General features: G+C 36.6%; 1 protein-coding gene across 25 annotated transcripts in view; it reads right to left on the minus strand.

Moving 5' to 3' along the window:
- The window catches only part of CCDC7 (coiled-coil domain containing 7), a 275,288-nt gene that overhangs the window by 203,595 nt on the left and 50,018 nt on the right, over positions 1-21,675 (minus strand). For 16 of the 25 annotated variants that reach the window (XM_070800783.1, XM_070800790.1, XM_070800784.1 and 13 more), the window contains 2 exons: positions 3,767-4,015; positions 2,561-2,633 (listed from right to left, as the gene is read on the minus strand). The exons of 4 other annotated variants lie outside the window; for them this stretch is intronic. In XM_070800783.1, coding sequence (XP_070656884.1) covers positions 2,561-2,633; positions 3,767-4,015 — 322 coding nt within the window. Of the gene's footprint in view, positions 1-479; positions 2,150-2,560; positions 2,634-3,766; positions 4,062-21,675 lie in introns of those variants that run through there. 5 more of the 25 variants (XM_070800795.1, XM_070800794.1, XM_070800779.1 and 2 more) reach the window with 5 other exon arrangements.

Consider the following 21,675-nt stretch of genomic DNA (forward strand, 5'->3'; position numbering starts at 1 on the left):
GATTTATGTATGGCAAAAACCACCACAATATTGTAAAGTAATTAGCCTCCAATTAAAATAAATAAATTAATAAAAAAATAAAATATAAGTATTTAAATTTTGAAATTCTTCTCTAAGAACCATTTAAACAATATTTTTCACATTTGGATATATAATATTTTCCTTATTATTAAAAGTTCTATTTTCTAATTCCATTTTTATATCTTACTTGATTAATAAATTATATACAATTTATAAAAATTATATAAAAATTTTAAATGACCAAATACATGATTTTAAAATATTTATTTCCAAGTTAACTTAATTTTGATAAGAGGATATCATTTATATGGTGGCACAATTTTGTTGTGTTTTACTGAGACTTGGTTTAAAGTCAAGTAGGTAATAAATACTTTAAATATTAAAAAAAAAATGGTGAAGGAGTTGTAAAGACATTTTTTCCAAAGAAGATAAACAAATTACCAATAAGCACACAAAAAGATGCATATAATCTTTAATAATTAAGTAAAAATGAATCAAAATTATAATGAGATACACTTCATACCTACTGGAATAAACATAATTCAAACAAAAAGGAAAACAAGGGTGTGTACCATTGTACATTGTTACTAGGAACAGAAAATAGTGCAGCCACTGTGGAAAACTGTTGTGCAGTTCCTCAGAAAGCTAAACTTAAAATTATTTTATGATCCAGCAAATATACTCCTACCCAAACAACTGAAAACAGAGATTTAAACAGATATCCTACACCATGTTCCGTGTAGAATTATTCACAGTAGCCAAAAGTGGAAGCAATCTAAATGTCCATCAGCAGATGAATGGATAAACAAAACGTGGTATGTCATACATTAATACATTCAGTTCAGTTCAATTGCTCAGTTGTGTCTGACTCTTTGCGACCCCATGAACTGCAGCACGCCAGGCCTCCCTGTCCATCACCAACTCTCAGAGTTTACCCAAACTCATGCCCATTGAGTCGGTGATACCATCCAACCATCTCATCCTTTGTCGTCCCCTTCTCCTTCTGCCCTCAATCTTTCCCAGCATCAGGGTCTTTTCAAATGAGTTAGCTCTTCGCATCAGGTGGCCAAAGTATTGGAGTTTCAGCTTCACCATCAGCATCACCTTCCAATGAACACCCAGGACTGATCTCCTTTAGGATGGACTGGTTGGATCTCTCTTCTCCAACACCACAGTTCATAAAAAGAAACAAAATTCGGACATATGCTAAACTGTGGTGAACCTTGAAAATATTATGCTAAGTGAAACAGGCCAGGTGCAAAAGGACAAATATATAATTCCACTAACATGAAACATAATAGCCAAACCCACAGAAAGTAAGTAAGTGGAAGAAAGCAAGTGAGTAAGTGAAAGAAAGTAAGTGAGAGGTTACCAGGGGCCGGATGGAGGCAGGATTGGGAGTTACTGCCTAACATGTTTCTTTTCAGGGTGATGAAAGTTGTGGATATAGATGTAGTGATGATTGCACAACACTGAATGCAGTTGATGCTATTGAATTTTATACTTTAAAGATGATTAAAATGTCAAATTTTATGTATATTTTATCACAATGCAAAAAAAATGGGTCAGTTGATTAAATTGAGTTCAATACTGGTTAAAAATTCATGATAAACTCTGAACAAAAGAAAACATCCTGACCATAATCAAAATATTTATCTCAGGTAACTAATCATCATAGGTGAAACCATAGAGACACTCTCATTTCAAAGCACAAAACAAGAGCAATACTTCCATACTCTCAGTTCAGTCACTCAGTTGTGTCCAACTCTTTGCAACCCCATGCTGCAGCACGCCAGGCTGCCCTGTCCATCACCAACTCCTGGAGCTAGCTCAAACTCAAGTCCATCAAGTTGGTGATGCCATCCAACCATCTCATCCTCTGTTGTTCTCTTCTCCTTCTGCCTTCAATCTTTTCCAGCATCAGGGTCTTTTCCAATGAGTCAGTTCTTCATATCTGGTGGCCAAAGTATTGGAGTTTCAGCTTCAGCATCAGTCCTTCCAATGAATATTCAGGACTGATTTCCTTTAGGATTGACTGGTTTGATCTCCTTGCATCATAACTGTTTAAAAAAAATTACTTTGGAAGTTTCAGCCAATGCAATAAGATATGGATGGGTCATAATAAAAGCTATGTATGTTGGGAAAAAAGAATAAACTGATGTTTTATAAAATATACATTGAACACCCCAAAACCCAGCTAAAACATTAATTATTTATAACCCAAAGCATATTTTTTCCTGCTATACTCTGATGAATTTGGGGTATAATATTATGTTAAGAATTCATAATGCCAAATACTGTTATTTGGTTGAGACAAAGCTATCACTTTCCTTTTACATAAAGTTTAGTTAAGATAGACTGAGCAGTATGTTAACTCACCAAATTAATCTTTACACATTGGTCAGTATATTTATATATTATCTCATGACTGTCTAAAAAGTTATTTCTATACTTAGTAATGTTCTCACATCATTTACTTACAACATGGGAACACAAAGTCATTAATATCTTTTTCTTACAAAAGACAAAATCTTTTTACCTTGAAACCCTCTTGCTTCTTGGTAAGTTTGTTTTTCAAGCTTAGTTTTAAATTTCTCTTCTAAAATATCAGCCTTAATCACAAAAGTTAAAACAAGTAATTACAAATTATGCATCACAGAACTCTAATTACCTTCTTCTATAATATCATTAAAGAAACTTTTTATCTTTCATTATTTCTTGAATGTATCAAACTTAAAAATGAAAACAATTAATGCATATGAGGGACATTTTGGAACACCTAATAGTGTGGAAGGACCTTTCCCAAGCAAAATTGTGATCCCTCTTCATAAATAATTCCAAATAAATCAAGTTAATGTTTTAACATTATGAGTCTAGTTTAGATTTATATTTTCACCTAATTCAATCTCTAGACAAACTCAAATGGCTTTACAAAATTATTTTTATAATGCCACTTAATAGCTTGCATGATAAAAAATATTGTGAATATGTTAAATATCATTTATATATATATGAATATATGTCAAATATCATTATCATTTTTCTTTTTCCCAGAATTTTAACTAAGAATTTCCTAGTTAAATTGTATTTAGCAAAGGCAATTTTAATAATTTTCTAAGGCATGTTTAAGGTATATAAAATTATTTCAAAACAACTATGCTCTCACAATTACCTTAATATGTAAAAATGTTTATAGATGAACATGAAATAATTTCTCTGTCTCAAAATTACATATCTTTCAATTTATCATTAAAATTATAATTCAAGCCACAAATTCTTTGTTGGTACAGATGAGAACTTTTACATTAAAATATTGATTCCCAAATATCCCTTTAAAATTCTAAATATATAATAGGTTTTATCATAGTTAGGGAGTTTGGGATCAATATATACACATTGCTATATTTAAAATGGGTAACCACAAGGACCTACTGTATAGCACATGGAACTCTGCTCAATGTTATGTGGCAGCCTGGATGGGATAGGGGTTTGGAGGAGAATGGACACATGTATACATATGGCTGAGTCCCTTTGCTGTCCACCAGAAACTATCATGACATTGTTAATCGGCTGTACTCCAAAACAAAATAAATTAAAAAAAATAGTAATAATTGAATCAAAAGGGAATTTTTTAATTCCATTTAAATAGGAAAATATTGATGCTTTAAATTAACATTGAATGAAAATATTGAAGATGTATAGCAATTAAAATAAAAAGCTTTCAATTTATTATGTTGTATCTTACCACCTTTGAGATGTCAGTACCCAGTACCCTTCTTTGAACAACAGAAGGTGAGATGAATGATGATGCAAACATTTCATTCTCTTGAAGCAATTTTCCAGCAGACTGTGCATCTTTAATTTCTTCATGCTGTAACATTGTTGTGAATGTTTTATCATAGTTCTTTGATGAAACTATACGGGATAGATCTTCATCAGTTAAACGTTCACTTGGAGTCTTTAAAAAAGATGATCCATCTTGAGACTTGAGGATCTGTGAAAGATCTGAAATAGCAGGGCTAGCTCTTTCCTTCTCTGAGCTTTAGAATTACAAAACATCTGGTATTAGATTATATGAACAACATTTTTTATTTGTAACTAAAGAATCATGTGCATAATCTATAACAATATTAAATGAGCAATAAAATGAGCAAATAAATTATTCACTAATTAATAGTAATACAAATGTGAAATTGATGCTAGATAACAAGCTAAGGATAATATATCTCATGGGTTTTAAAATAGAGACAAAGAGTCTCAAATTGGCCAAGACAGCAGAGTGGGAACACTCTGAGCCCACCTCCTCTAATGGGCATATCAAAATTACAACCATTTACAGAGCAACTATTGATGAGAAAAACTGGATGATTAGCAGAATCTTCTACTAAAGATTTAAAGAAGGAACCACAAGAAGATAGGGAGAAGTGGAGTCACACTATAGTCAAGATCCACAGCCGCAAGTGAGTAACCCACAAAGGGAGGATGATTACAATTGCAGAGGTTATCCCCGAGGAGCAAGAGGTCCAAGCCCCACACTGGGGTCACCAGCCCAGGAGTCCTACACCAACACAAGCCATCTAGAACATTCGGCTTTGAAGGTCAATGGGACTTACTTTCAGGAAAGTCAGAATATTATGGGAAATAGAGACGCCCTTCTAAGAAAACACACACATAATCTCACACACTCCAGGAGTCATAGCAGAATCAGTCATTTAAAAGGAGACTGGATTACACCCACCTGCTACTCTTGGAGAGTTTACCAGAGAGGCAGAAGGCAACTGGAGCTCACCATGGGGACACAGACACTGGTGGCAGGCAATTTTGAAAGTTCTTTCTACCACATGGTCACTGGCACAACCAAGCTCCACTCTGGAATACTCCCTCTAGCTTACTGGGACCCAGCCTTGCCCACCAGTCTGTCAGAACCAGAACTGAGACCCCTCAGGCCAAGCAACTAGCCAGGAAGGGACTTACTCAGTAGCTGCTTTCAGAGGACCTGAGCCCACAGTCACCCTGGGACACAGCCTTATCCACCAGCCCAGTCAGACCAGCCCCAGGACCACTGCGGCCTGCAGCCTGCCATGGTAGGACCCAGCCCACTCACCAGCAGGTCAATACCAAGTATTTAAACACCTTAGGCTCCGTAGCCAGCTGCCCAGGGATTTGGCCACAACCCTAACCAGGTTGGAACAAGCGTCAGATAACTACTCATCCTGCAGCCAGCTGTATCATGAACCAGTCCAACATCAAACCTAATATTGGCATTATAGAAATCTCAGAAGGAGAAGTAAGAGAAAGGGGGCAGAGGACATATCTGAAGATAAAATAGCTTAAAAACTCCGATAGCCTGGGAAAGGAAATGGTATCAAGGTCCAGGAAGCACTGAGAGTTCCAAACACAATCATTCCAAAGACAACCACACCAAGACACACCACAATTAAAATGAGAAAAATTTAGATAAAGAGAGAACAGTAAAACAAGGGAAAGCAACAAGTTAGGTAAAAGAGAACTCCAAAAGGCCAGGCTATCAGCTAACTTTTCAGCAGAAACTCTATAGGCCAGAGGGGAGTGGCATGATGTATTTTAAATGATGAAAGGGAAAACCTACACCCCATAATGCTTTCATTCAGATTTGATGGTGAGATCAAAAGTTGTACAACCAACCAAAAGCAGAGTTCAGCATTACCAAGCCAGCATTACAAGAAATGTTAAGGGAACTTCCCAAGTGAAAAGAAAAGGCAAAAACTAGAAACATAAAAAGTACAAAAGTTAAAAGCTCATTGTTAAAAGCAAATATACAGTAAAGGTAGTAAATCAACCACATACAAAGTTAGGAGGAAGATTAAAAGACTAAACTAGTAAAATTTTCTATATTCACAATAAGCAGTTAAGAGATACAAAAAGATGTAAAAGACGATGTCAAAAACAGTAGTCATGGAGGGGGTGGAGAGAAGTGAAAACACAGGGTTGTTAAGATGTTTAAAATGCAGAAATCAGCAACTGAAAATAATCACATGTATATTGAGAGATTCCTACATATAAAACTGATGGTAACCACAATCCAAAAATCTACTCTAGATACACAAAAAAAGAATCCAAACATGACACTAAAGGCAGTCGTCAAAACACAAGAGAATGAAAGGGGATAAAAGGTCTATAAAACCAATTCTAAAACAATTAACAAAATGTCAATTAGAACATACCAATCAAAATCACATTGAATGTAAATAGAATAAATCCCCCAATCAAGACACAGAGTGACTGAATGGATACAAAACAAGACACACACACACACACACACACACACACACACTGCCTACAAGAGACTCACTTCAGACCTAAGACATCCAACCATCTAGAAGTCAGGTGATATAAAAAGATGTCTCATGCAAATGAAAATCAAAAGAAACCTGGCATAGCAATACTTAGAAAAAAGTATATAGATTTAAAACAAAGACTATTATAAGAAACAAAGGAATGAATTAAACAACGAAAAAGGGATCAATCCAAGAATATAAAACTGTAAATATATATGCACCCATTGTAGGAACACCTAAATGCATAAAACAAATATTAATAATACATAAAGAGAAACTGGCAGTAACACAAAAATAGTAGGGGACTTTAACACCCCACTCACATCAAAAGGACAGATGATCCAGACAGAAAATCAATAAAGAAACACTAACTTTAATCACACATTAAACCACATGGATTATGTAGATACATGGAACAGTCCATCCAAAATCAGCAGAATACATATTCTTTCAACTGCACATGGAATATTCTGTAGGAAAAATCTCATGTGAGGCCACAAAAGAAGTCTCAGCAAATTCAAGAAAGCTGAAATTATATCAACCATCTTTTCTGATTGCAACACTATGAAACTAGATCAACTACAAGAAAAAAAACTGCAAAAAAAAAAAAAAAGACACAAATGTGGAAGTTAAACAATATGCTACTAAATAACCAATGAATCACTGAATAAATCAAAGAGGAAATAAATACCTAGAGACAAACGATAACAACATGACAATCTAAAACCTATGGGATGTAGCAAAGCAGCTCTAAGAAGGAAGTTAACAGCAATACAAGCTTACCTCAGGAAATAAGAAAAACATCAAATAAACAACCTAATCTTACACCTAAATGAGCTACAGAAACAAACAAACAAACAAAACCAATAGTCAGAGGAAAGAAATCATAAAGATTAGAGTAGAAGTAAATAAAACAGAAACTAAAAAAAAAAAGATCAATGAAGCTAAAGGCTGGTCATTTGAAAAGATAAGCAAAATGAATAAACCTTTAGCCAGACTCACCAAGAAAAAAAGAAAGTGCCCAAATCAATAAAAATGAAAAGAAATAAATGAAAAAGAAGTTACAACCAACATCACAAAAATAAAAAGAATCATAAGAGACTACTTGCTGCTGTTCCTTAGCGTTCAGTTGTGTCCAACTCTTTTGCGATCCCATGGACTGTAGCCCGCCAGGCTCCACTTTCCATGGGATTCTCCAGGCAAGAATACTGGAGTGGGTTGCCATTTCCTACTGCAGGGAATCTTCCCAACCCAGGGATGGAATCTGCCTCTCTCGCAGCTCCTGCATTGGCAGGTGGATTCTTTACCACTTTGGGAATGGACAACCTAGCTTTTCAGGACAAATTCTTAGAAAGGTACAATCTCCTAAACTTAAACCAGGAAGAAACAGAAATATGAACAGACCAACTACCAGTACTGAAACTGAATCAATAATTTTAAAACTCACAACAAACAACAATCCAGCTTCAGAGGCTTCACAGGTGAATTCTACCAAACACTTAAAAACTTAACCCTTATGCTTATAGATTCAACGCAATCCCTATCAAGCTACCAACAGTATTCTTCACAGAGCTAGAACAAATAATTTCACAATTTGTATGGAAATACAAAAAACCTCGAATAGCCAAAGCGATCTTGAGAATGAAGAATGGAACTGGAGGAATCAACCTACCTGACTTCAGGCTCTACTACAAAGCCACAGTTATCAAGACAGTATGGTACTGGCACAAAGACAGAAATATTGATCAATGGAATAAAATAGAAAGCCCAGAGATAAATCCACGCACATATGGACACCTTATCTTTGACAAAGGAGGCCAGAACATACAATGGATTAAAGACAATCTCTTTAACAAGTGGTGCTGGGAAATCTGGTCAACTGCTTGTAAAAGAATGAAACTAGACCACTTTCTAACACCATACACAAAAATAAACTCAAAATGGATTAAAGATCTAAACGTAAGACCAGAAACTATAAAACTCCTAGAGGAGAACATAGGCAAAACACTCTCCGACATACATCACAGCAGGATCCTCTATGACCCACCTCCCAGAATATTGGAAATAAAAGCAAAAATAAACAAATGGGACCTAATTAACCTTAAAAGCTTCTGCACATCAAAGGAAACTATTAGCAAGGTGAAAAGACAGCCTTCAGAATGGGAGAAAATAATAGCAAATGAAGCAATGGACAAACAACTAATCTCAAAAATATACAAGCAACTCCTACAGCTCAACTCCAGAAAAATCAACGACCCAATCAAAAAATGGGCCAAAGAACTAAAAAGACATTTCTCCAAAGAAGACATACAGATGGCTAACAAACACATGAAAAGATGCTCAACATCACTCATTATCAGAGAAATGCAAATCAAAACCACTATGAGGTACCATTTCACACCAGTCAGAATGGCTGCGATCCAAAAGTCTACAAATAATAAATGCTGGAGAGGGTGTGGAGAAAAGGGAACCCTCTTACACTGTTGGTGGGAATGCAAACTAGTTCAGCCACTATGGAGAACAGTGTGGAGATTCCTTAAAAAACTGGAAATAGAACTGCCTTATGATCCAGCAATCCCACTGCTGGCCATACACACTGAGGAAACCAGAAGGGAAAGAGACACGTGTACGCCAATGTTCATCGCAGCACTGTTTATAATAGCCAGGACATGGAAGCAACCTAGATGTCCATCAGCAGATGAATGGATAAGAAAGCTGTGGTACATATACACAATGGAGTATTACTCAGCCATTAAAAAGAATACATTTGAATCAGTTCTAATGAGGTGGATGAAACTGGAGCCTATTATACAGAGTGAAGTAAGCCAGAAGGGAAAACATAAATACAGTATACTAACGCATATATATGGAATTTAGAAAGATGGTAACAATAACCCGGTGTACAAGACAGCAAAAGAGACACTGATGTATAGAACAGTCTTATGGACTCTGTGGGAGAGGGAGAGGGTGGGAAGATTTGGGAGAATGGCAATGAAACATGTAAAATATCATGTAGGAAATGAGTTGCCAGTCCAGGTGTGATGCACGATGCTGGATGCTTGGGGCTGGTGCACTGGGACGGCCCAGAGGGATGGTATGGGGAGGGAGGAGGGAGGAGGGTTCGGGATGGGGAACACATGTATACCTGTGGCAGATTCATTTTGATATTTGGCAAAACTAATACAATTATGTAAAGTTAAAAAATAAAATAAAATTAGAAAAAAAAAAAAAAACTATTCCAAAAAATTGCAGAGGAAGGAACACTTCCAAATTCATGGCATGAGGCAGCATCAACCTGACACCAAAACAAGACAAAGATACCACAAAAAAAGAAAATTACAGGCCAAAATCACTAATAAATATAGATGGAAAAATCTGCAATACTAGTGAATTATATTCAACAATACATTAATACATGATTAAGTGGGATTTATCAGAGGAATTTGGCTTAAAACTCAACATTCAAAAAACTAAGATCATTTCATCTGGTCCCATCACTTCATGGCAAATAGATGGAGAAACAATGGAAACAGTGACAGACTTTATTTTGGGGGGCTTCAAAAAATTTGGGGGCTCCAAAATCACCCCAGATGGTGACTGCAGAAATTAAAAGACACTTGCTTCTTGGAAGTGAAGCTATGACCAACCTAGGCAGCATGTTAAAAAGCAGAGACACTACTTTGCAAACCAAGGTCTAGTCAAAGAGATGGTTTTTCCAATAGTCATGTATGGATGTGAGAGTTGGACTATAAAGAAAGTTAAGCACCGAAGAATTGAAGCTTTTGAACTGTGGTTTTGGAGAAGACTCGAGAATCCCTTGGACTGCAAGGAGATCCAACTAGTCCATCCTAAAGGAAGTCAGTCCTGAATATTCATTGGAAGGACTGATGCTGAAGCTGAAACTCCAGTACTCTGGCCACCTGATGAGAACAACTGACTCATTTGAAAAGACCCTGATGCTGGGAATGATTGAAGGTGGGAGGAAAAGGGGACCACAGAGGACGAGATGGTTGGATGTCATCACTGATGTGGACATGTGTTTGGGTAAACTCCGAGAGTTGGTGATGGACAGGGAAGCCTGGTGTGCTGCAGTCCATGGGGTCTCAAGGAGTCTGACATGACTGAGCAACTGAACTGATACTGATCACACAAATGCAATGATTTTTCATTATCTGCAAATCAATGTGATATGTAACACATTAAAAAATTTAAGAATAAAAACCATATGATTATCTCAATAGATGCCTTTGATGAAATTCAACATCCATTTATGATTAAGAAACTCTCCAGAAAGTGGGCTTAGAGGGAACATACCTCAACATAATAAAGGCTATATATGACACCTTAGCTAACATTATATTCAACAGAGAAGATGAAAGCATTTTCTCTAGTATCAGGCAAAGAACAAGGATGCCCACTCTTGCCATTTTTATTCAACACAGTCTGGGAAATCCTGAACACAGCAATCAGAAAAGAAATTTTAAAAAATCCACATTGGAGAGAACAAGATGGTGGAGGAGTAGGTGGATGTGGAGTACATCTCCCTGCACAGATACATCAGGAATACACCTTCAGACACAGAAGTGCATGCAGAAAACCAGCACTGAACTACAAAGTAGGACCCCACCCAGAGTGCTCCTTTAAGTGTCTGGTGCACCGAACTACAGAGTAGGACTTCACCTAGTGTGCCACTTTAAGTGCCTGACGCACTGATCTACAGAGTAGGACCCCAGCCAGGGGCGCCCTCTATGTGTCTAAAGCACTGAACAACAGAGAAGGATCCCAGGCAAGGGAGCCCTCTAAGTGCCTGAACAGGCAGAGCTATGGAGAAAGACTGGCCAAAAAGGCCTTCTGATGGCCAGCTACAAGGGGCTAGAAAAAACACTCTGATAGGGCCATAACTCCTGCAGTGGAGTCAGTCCATGTCCCTGAACACTTGGTGCCACCAGGGTCCCCGCAAGCCAAGCAGCTGTGCCACCTTCATGCTAAACTCTCATTGAGGCATAGCTGCCACAGGCAAAAAGTCTTGCATCTATGCACACAGGGTCACTTCGGTAGTGTCAGACTCCTTGTGACCCTGCAGATTGTGGCCTACCAGGCTTTTCTGTCAGGGAGGGGTTTCTCCAGGCAAGAATACTGGAGTGTATTGGCCAATACTGGTTGCCATACCCTTCTAGAGCACTATATTTCCTGCTGCCCTAGCCACCAACTCCCCTGAGTACCTGGTACTACAAGAACCCCTGCAACCCAAGCAGCTGTACCACCTCCACACCTGGGCCTCACAGGGGCAAACCCAAGTCCTCCAAGGCAGCCTCAGGAGCAAACTCCAGTGGATGACCCACATGCAGAGGTGGAAATAAAACCACAATTGAAACCCAGGGGTAGAGTGGCTAAGGAATAGGACCCAAAATCTTTCCACCAGCTGTACAAGATGAAGATTAAATCCACACAATCAACTAGGAAGACTCTGTGTGTATGGAATATATAAGGTCATTGAGAGCTCCCACAAAAGAAAATGCACTAGTTCTGATAGCTGTGGACATTGGAGGCAAGAACACACAAATCGGACCAGATTAGAGCCTGAGCTGCCCCCACAGCAGGTCCAGAGATCAGCACAGTGTTGGAGGGCCTCCTAGGGTAGTGAGGTGGACCTGACTCCCAGCAAGGGGGAAAGGACTCTGACGGTAGTGACTCAAGAAAAACATTTATTATTGTTTTGACTTGTTCTGTAGATTCTTTTGGATTTTTTTTTTTTCATTTTTGTCCCCCTCTGTTGTAGTTATCGATTTTATTGGCACTATGAAATCTAAGCTTTTGAGCAGTTTTTTTTTTTTCTCAGTCACATTTCTTATTGTTGTTAAAAATCTCTGCCTCTACATTGGGCTTTTGCAGTTCTGTGGAGTTTCTTTTTCTCTCTTTTTTTCATTTTTAATTTTTTAAACCTATTATTTTTCTACATTTATTCCTTTGTTTGCTTTTCCTACTGTTCTTTTCCCCTTGCACTTAATTTTAATGTATATAAATCTTCTTCATCTACCTCTATTTAACTGTGCATATCTATTCTTTCTTTCCTTTCCTCTCAACATATTTCTCAGTTGGGTTTTCATTGTTTTATTCCCCACTTGAGGATCACAATAAACTGTGGAAAATTCTGAAAGAGATGGGAATACCAGATCACCTGATCTGCCTCTTGAGAAATTTGTATGCAGGTCAGGAAGAAACATATATGATAAGCCTACAGCAAACATTATTCTCTGCGGTGAAAAACTGAAAGCATTCCCCCTAAGATCATGAATAAGACAAGGGTGTCCACTTTCATCACTTTTATTCAACACAGTTCTGGAAGTCCTAGCTACAGCAATCAGAGAAGAAAAAGAAATAAAAGGAATCCAGATCAGAAAAGAAGAAGTAAAGCTCTCACTGCAAATGACATGATACTGTACATAAAACGTCCTAAAGATATCATCAGAAAATTACTAGAGCTAATCATGAATTTAGAAAAGTTGCAGGATACAAAATCAATACACAGAAATTACTTGCATTTCTATATACTAACAATGAAAAATCAGAAAGAGAAATTAAGGAATAAATCCCATTTACCACTGTAACAAAAAGAATTAAATATCTAGGAATAAACTTAACTAAGGAGACAAAAGAACTGTACACAGAAAATTATAAGACACTAATGAAAAAAATCAAAGACAGCATAAACAGATGGAGAGATATTCCATGTTCTTGGGTTGGAAGAATCAGTATTGTGAAAATGACTATACTACCAAATGCAATCTACAGACTCAATGTGATCCCTATCAAATTCTCCGTGGCATTTTTCACAGAACTAGAACAAAAACTTTCACAATTCATATGGAAACACAAAAGACCCCTGAATAGCCAAAGCAGTCTTCAGAAAGAAGAACAGACCTGGAGCAATCAACCTGCCTGACTTCAGATTATACTACAAAGCTATAGTCATCAAGACAGTGTGGTACTGTCACAAAAAAAAAGGAAAGAAATATAGACCAATGGAACAAGACAGAAAGCCCAGAAATAAATCCATGCATCTATGGGTACCTTATTTTGACAAAGGAGACAGGAATAGAGCAAAGACAGTCTCTTCAATAAATGGTGCTGGAAAAACTGGACAGCTACTTGAAAAAGAATGAAATTAAAACACTTCCTAACACCATACGCAAAGATAAACCCAAAATGGATTGAAGACCTACATGTAAGACTAGCAACTAGAAAACTCGTAGAAGAAAACAGAGGCATAACACTTGATTCCAAGTGTTCGATAAAAAAGCAAGATCCTCTACGACTCACCTCTTAAGAGTAATGGAAATAAAAACAGAAGTAAACAAGTGGGACCTGATTAAACTTAAAAGATTTTGCACAGCAAAGGAAACTATAAGCAAGGTGAAAAGACAACCCTCAGAATGGGATAAAATAATAGCAAATGAAACAACTGGCAAGGGCTTAATTTCCAAAATATACAAGCAGCTCATACAACTAATTGCCAGAAAAACAAACAACCCAATCAAAAACAGATATTTTTCCAAAGAAGACATTACAGATGGCTAACAAACACATGAAAAGATGCTCAACATAACTAATTATGAGAAATGCAAATCACAACTACAATGAGCTATCACCTCACACCGTTCAGGGTGGCCATCATCAAAACGTCTACAAACAATAAATCCTGGAGAGGGTGTGGAGAAAAGGGAATGCTTCTGCACTGCTGGTGGGAATGTAAACTGATACAGCCACTATGGAAGATGGTATGGAGATTCCTTAAAAAATTAGGAATAAAACCACCATGTGACCCAGCAATCCCACTCCTAGGTATATACCCTGAGGAAACCAGGGTTGAAAAAGACACATGTATCCCATTGTTCATTGTGGCACTATTTACAATAGCTAGAACATAGAAGCAACCTAGATGTCCACTGACAGATGAATGGATAAAGAAGTTCAGGTACATACACACAATGAAATATTAGTCATAAAAAGGAACACAATTGAGTCAGTTCTGATGAGGTGGATGAACCTATAACATATTATACAAAGTGAAGTGAGTCAGAAAAAGAAAGATGAATATTGTAATCTAATGTATATATATGAAATCTAGAAAAATGATACTGAAGAATTTATTTATAAGGCAGCAATGGAGAAACAACCCAGATAGTCACGATGGTGTGATCATTCATTTAGAGCCAGACATCCTGGAATGTGAAGTCAAGTGGGCCTTAGAAAACATCACTATGAACAAAGCTAGTGGAGGTGATGGAATTCCAGTTGAGCTATTTCAAATCCTGAAAGATGATGCTGTAAAAGTGATGCACTCAATATGCCAGCAAATGTGAAAAACTCAGCAGTGGCCACAGGACTGGAAAAGGTCAGTTTTCATTCCAATCCCAAAGAAAGGCAATCCCTAAGAATGCTCAAACTACTGCACAATTGCACTCATCTCACACGCTAGTAAAGTAATGCTCAAAATTCTCCAAGCCAGGATTCAGCAGTACGTCAACCATGAACTTTCAGATGTTCAAGCTGGCTGTAGAAAAGGCAGAGGAATCAGAGATCAAATTGCCAACATTCGATGGATCATAGAAAAAGCAAGAGAGTTTCAGAAAAACTGAAAAATCTATTTCTGCTTTATTGACTATGCTTTCAAAGCCTTTGACAATAAACTGTGGAAAATTCTGAAAGAGATGGGAATACCAGACCACCTGACCTGCCTCTTGAGAAACCTGTATGCAAGTCAGGAGGCAACAGTTGGAACTGGACATGGAACAACAGACTGGTTCCAAATAGGAAAAGAAGTACATCAAGGCTGTATATTGTCACCCCGCTTATTTAACTTATATGTAGAGTACATCATGAGAAACCCTGGGCTGGAAGAAGCACAAGCTGGAATCAAGATTGCCGGGAGAAATATCAATAACCTCAGATATGCACATGACACCACCCTTATGGCAGAAAGTGAAGAAGAACTAAAGAGCCTCTTGATGAAAGTGAAAAAGTTGAGAGTGAAAAAGTTGGCTTAAGCCTCAACATTCAGAAAACTAACATCATGGCATCTGGTTCCATCACTTCATGGCAAATAGATGGGGAAACAGTGGAAATAGTGGCTGACTTTATTTTTTTGGGCTCCAAAATCACCGCGGATAGTGACTGCAGCCGTGAAATTAAAAGACGCTTACTCCTTGGAAGGAAAGTTATGACCAACCTAGACAGCATATTAAAAAGCAGAGACATTACTTTGTCAACAAAGGTCCATCTAGTCAAGGCTTTGTTTTTTCCAGTAGTCATATATGGATGTGAGAGTTGGACTATAAGGAAAGCTGAGTGCCAAAAAATTGATGCTTTTGACCTGTGGTGTTGGAGAAGACTCTTGAGAGTCCCTTGGACTGCAAGGAGATCCAACCAGTCCATCCTAAAGGAGATCAGTCCTGGGTGTTCATTAGAAGGAGTGATGTTGAAACTGAAACTCCAGTATTTTGGCCACCTGATGTGAAGAGCTGACTCATTTGAAAAGACCCTGATGTTGGGAAGGATTGAAGGCAGGAAGAGAAGGGGATGACAGAGGATGAGATGGTTGGATGGCATCACCGACTCAATGGACATGAGTTTGGATAAACTCTGGGAGTTGATGATGGACAGGGAGGCCTGGCATGCTGCAGTTCATGGGGTCGCAAAGAGTCGGACATGACTGAGCTACTGAACTGAACTGAATGGAGAAACAGACGTAGAGAATAAACTAATGGACATGGGGAGAGGGGAGGAGAGGTTGAGATGTATGGAAACAGTAACACAGAAACTTAATTACCACATGTAAAATTGATAGCCAACAGGAATTTGCTGTATCGATCAGGAAACTCAAACAGGGGCTCTGTATCAATCTAGAGGGGTGAGATGAGGTGGGAGATGGGAATGAGATTCAAAAGGGAGGGGATATATGTATACCTGTGGTTGACTCATGTTGAGGTTTGACATAAAACAACAAAATTCTGTAAATCAATTATCCTTCAATAAAAAATAAATTAAAAAAATCCAAATTGGAAAGGAAGTAAAACTGTGATTCTTTGCAGATGACACGGTGACATACACAGAAAATCCTAACCATGCCACCAGAAAACTACTAGAGCTCATTTTGAATCTGGTAAAGTTGGAGGATACAAAACTAATATAGAGTAATCTGTTGCATTTCTATATGCTTACAATGAACTATCTGAAAGAGAAATTAAGGAAATTATCTAATTTACCATCACTTCAAAAAGAATAAAATACCTAGGAATAAACCTATATAAGGAGGCAAAAGAACTTCACTAGGAAAACTATAAGACACTAATGAAATAAAGAAAACTCAAACAGATGGAAAGACATACCATGTTCTTGGATTGGAAGAATTAATATTCTTAAAATGAAAATACAGGACAATCTACAGATTCCATGCAACCCCTATCAAAACACACTGCAGCCACTGTGGAAAGCAGTAGGGTAAGTTCCTAAAATGTAAAAACAGAACTTCCATATGACCCAATAATTCCACTCCTAGGTATAGTTGATTTACAATTCTATAGATATATATGTGTGTGTGTGTGTGTGTGTTGTTTTATTCAATATTTAAATTGAAGTATATAGTTTTATACTATTGATGTATACTATTATACACCAATTTTTAAACTGGTATACTATTTAAAATTGATGTATACTATTACACACTATATATTACAGGTATACAATACAGTAATTCACAATTTTTAAAGATTATATTCCAATTATACTTATACCAGAGAAGGCAATGGCACCCCACTCCAGTACTCTTGCCTGGAAAATCCCATGGATGGAGGAGCCTGGAAGGCTGCAGTCCATGGGGTCGCTGAGAGTCGGACACGACTGAGCGACTTCACTTTCACTTTTCACTTTCATGCATTGGAGAAGGAAATGGCAACACACTCCAGTGTTCTTGCCTGGAGAATCCCAGGGATGGGGAAGCCTGGTGGGCTGCCGTCTATGGGGTCGCACAGAGTCGGACACAACTGAAGCGATTTAGCAGCAGCAGCAGCAGCAGCATGTACAGATGTGAGAGCTGGACCATAAAGAAGGCTGAACGTTGAATTGATGCTTTGTGGTACCAGAGAAGACTGTTAAGAGTCCCTTGGACAGCAAAAAGATCAAACCAGTCAATCTGAAAGGAAATCAACCCTGAATATTCATTGGAAGGACTAATACTGAAGCTGAAGCTCCATTACTTTGGCCACCTGATATGAAAAGCCTACTCATTAGAAAAGACCCTGATGCTGGAAAAGATCGAAGGCAGGAGGTGAAGGGAATGACAGAGGATGAGATGATTGGATGGCATTACCGACTCAATGGACATGAGTTTGAGTAAACTCTGGGAGATAGTGAAGGACAGGGAAGCCTGGTATGCTGCAGTCCATGGGGTTTCAAAGAGTCAGACATGACTGAGTGACTGAACAACAAGAATATACCTATCAATGATCACTTTAAAGTAAATAAATTCCCAAATCAAAAAACATATGAATATATTAAAATAAACACACACACATGCACGTGCACGCACACCCCTACATGCTGCCTACAAGAGACCATTTCAAATCCAAAGACACAGACTGAAGGTGAAGGGATCCAAAAAGACACTCCATGCAAGTGGAAACCAAAAGAAACATAGAATAGTGGTACTTCTATCAGACAAATAAAATTTGAAATATAACCATGATAAGTGACAAAGAATGGTATTACATAAAGATAAAAGGGTCAATTCAACCAGAGGATGTAACATTATACACTCAGTATAGGAGCAATAAATATACAAACCAACTGTTAACTGACCTAAAGGAAGAAATATACAGCAATAAAGTAGGGGATTTTAATACCCCCACTTACATCAACAAATAGAGCATTCAAACTGAAAATCAATAAGAAAGCATTGTCAGGAATTTCCTTGTGGTCCAGTGGTTAGGACTCCATGCTTTCACTGCCGAGAGTGTAGGTTCAATCCTTGGTTAGGGAATTAAGATCCCACTAGCCATGTGGTGTGGCCAAAAACAATAACAAAATCAAACAAAAAACATAAGAAAGTATATTTAAATGGTATATTTGATCATATTAACTTGACAAATACATGTAAGTAGATAGAACATTCCATCCAAAATAATTAGGATACAGATTCTTCTCAAGTGCACATGGAACATTCTCCAGAAGAGATTGTATGTTAGGCCACAAAACAAGTTTTAACAAATTTAGGTAGATTAAAATCATATTAACTATCTTTTCCAACCACAACATTATGAAAGTAGAAATCAATTACAAGAAGAAAACTGGAAAATTTACAAATATGTGAAGATTATATAACATGCTACTGAACAACCAATGGATCAAGAAAGAAATCAAAACCAAAATTAAAATAGTACCCTGAGACAAAAGAAAATGGATATACCACATACTGAAATTTATGGGATGCAGTGAAAGCTATTTTACAAGGAAAGTTCATAGTAATAAATGCCTACTTTACAAATAAGAAAAATCTCAAACCAGTAACAAATTTATATTCCAAGGAACTAGAAAAAGAAGTACAAAATCCAAGTAATACAGCAGTATTACTCAGCCATTAAAAAGAATACATTTGAATCAGTTCTAATGAGGTGGATGAAACTGGAGTCTATTATACAGAGTGAAGTAAGCCAGAAGGAAAAACACCAATACAGTATACTAACGCATATATATTGAATTTAGAAAGATGCTAACAATAACCCTGTGTACGAGACAGCAAAAGAGACACTGATGTATAGAACAGTCTTATGGACTCTGTGGGAGAGGGAGAGGGTGGGAAGATTTGGGAGAATGGCATTGAAACATGTAAAATATCATGTATGAAACGAGATGCCAGTCCAGGTTCGATGCATGATACTGGATGCTTGGGGCTAGGGCACTGGGACGACCCAGAGGGATGGTATGGGGAGGGAGGAGGGAGGAGGGTTCGGGATGGGGAACACATGTATACCTGTGGCGGATTCATTTTGATATTTGGCAAAACTAATACAATTATGTAAAGTTTAAAAATAAAATTTAAAAAAAATTAAAAAAATAAAATAAAATAAAATTATAGCAGATAAGAAAGAAAATAAAAATAAATTCTTAAATAAAAAAAAAGAAAATAAATGAAATGGAAGCTAACAAGACGTCAAAAAAAACAAAAAATCAATAAAACCAAGAAGTGGCTCTTTGAAATGATAAACAAAACTGACAATTAGCTAGACTCACAAAGAAAAAAGATAGAAGGCTCAAACTAATAAAAGAAGAAATATGACATCTGATATCACAGAGATACAAAGGATCAGAAGTGACTACCATGACAATTATACAGCTATAGTATAAATTAATAAATAACTACAATATTAGTTATTGTAGAATAATATTAATATTGAGAATAAATTAATCAATAACTACAACATACAATCTTCTAAGATTGAATCACGAGGAAACAAAAATTGAACACACTCATTACTACTATCAAGGATAATGAATCTGTAATTTTAAAACTCCTTACAAACAAAAGTACAGGACCAGGACACTTTCCTGCTGAATTCTACCCAATATTCACAGAAGGATTAATACCAATTCTTCTGAAACTCTTTCAAACAATAGAACAGAAGGCAATATTTCCAAACTCATTTTACAACACCAGCATTATTCAGATACTAAAACCAAAGACACAACAATAAAAGAAAATTACAAATATCCCTGATAAACAAAGATGCAAAAATAACAAAATATTAGCAAACTGATTCTAACAATCTATTAAAAGGATCATACAACATGAGCAAGAGGAATTTCTACCAGGGGTGCATAAATGATTCATTATCTAGAAATTAGTCAATGAGGTATACCACATTAACAAAATGAATAATTTGGAAGATCATCTCAGTAACTGTAAAAAAACTGAAAGCATTTCACAAAATCCAACATTTATGATAAAAGCTCTCAATTAAGTGGGTATAGAGGGAAGGAAAATACTCAACATAAAACTGGCCATGTGTGATAAACCCATAGATAACATCACACTCAAAAGTGAAAAGCTGAAAGCAATTCCTTTAAGATCAAAAATAAGAAAAGGATGCCCATTCTTGCTGTTTTTATCCAACATATTAATGGAATTCCTAGACAGAGCAATTTGGCAAAAAACAAACAAAAGGTGTCTACATTGGAAAAGAGGAAATAAATCTGTCACCATATTCAGATGACATGATAGAGAAAACCCTAAAGACTAACCCAAAACTGTTAGAATAAATAAAGTTGCAGGATATACAACTGATGAATAGCAATCTATTGTATTTTTACATACTAAAAATGAATCTAAAAGAGAAGTCAAGAAAGCAATCCCATTTGCAATTGCATCAAAAAGAATACAATACCTAGGAATAAATTTAACCAAGGAGGTGAAAGACTTATACACCAAAAACTATATGATACTGATGGAATAAGACAGAAATAAGTGGAAAGATAGTCTATGCTCATAGATTGGAAGAATTAATATTGTTAAAATGTCCATACTATACAAAACAATCTATAGAATCCATGAAATCTATCAAAATTCCAATGACATTTTTCACAGAAATAAAAGAAATAATTCTCAAATTTGTATGGGACCACAAAAGACGCTGAATAGTCAGAGGAATCTTGAAAAAGAATAACAAAGCTGGAGGCACCATGTGCCCAATTTCATATTATAGTTGTCATATCCTATGGCAATTAAATCAGTATGAGATGTGGGGAGGAAAACAGACATATGGATTAATGGAACCAAGTAGAGAACCCAGAGGTAAACACACATACACATGGTCAATCAATTTATGATGAAGGAGCCTCAAATATACAACAGAGAAAAGACAATCTCTTCAATAAATGGTTTTGGGAACCTGGAAAATCACATGCAAAGTATGAAACTGGACCATTTTCTTACACCATATACAAAAATGAATTCCAAATGAATTAAACACTTGAATGTAAGACATGAAACTATAAAACTTCTAAAAGAAACACAGACAATAAGCTTAACGTAGGTCTTACTGAATTTGGGTGTCTGACATCAACAACAAAAATAAAGTGGAATTATATCAAACTAAAAAGTTCTGCACATCAAAGGAAACCATCAACATAATGAAATGGCACCCTATTAAATGGGAGAAAACATCTAAAAATCACTTATCTAAAAAAGGGTTAATATCCAAAAATACATAAAGAACTCATACAACTCAATTGCAACACAAACAAAAAAACTGAATCAATCTGAGTTAAAAATGAACAGCTGATC

The sequence above is a fragment of the Bos indicus genome, chromosome 13 (genome assembly GCF_029378745.1).
Source record: "Bos indicus isolate NIAB-ARS_2022 breed Sahiwal x Tharparkar chromosome 13, NIAB-ARS_B.indTharparkar_mat_pri_1.0, whole genome shotgun sequence".
NCBI classification, from domain to species: domain Eukaryota; kingdom Metazoa; phylum Chordata; class Mammalia; order Artiodactyla; family Bovidae; genus Bos; species Bos indicus.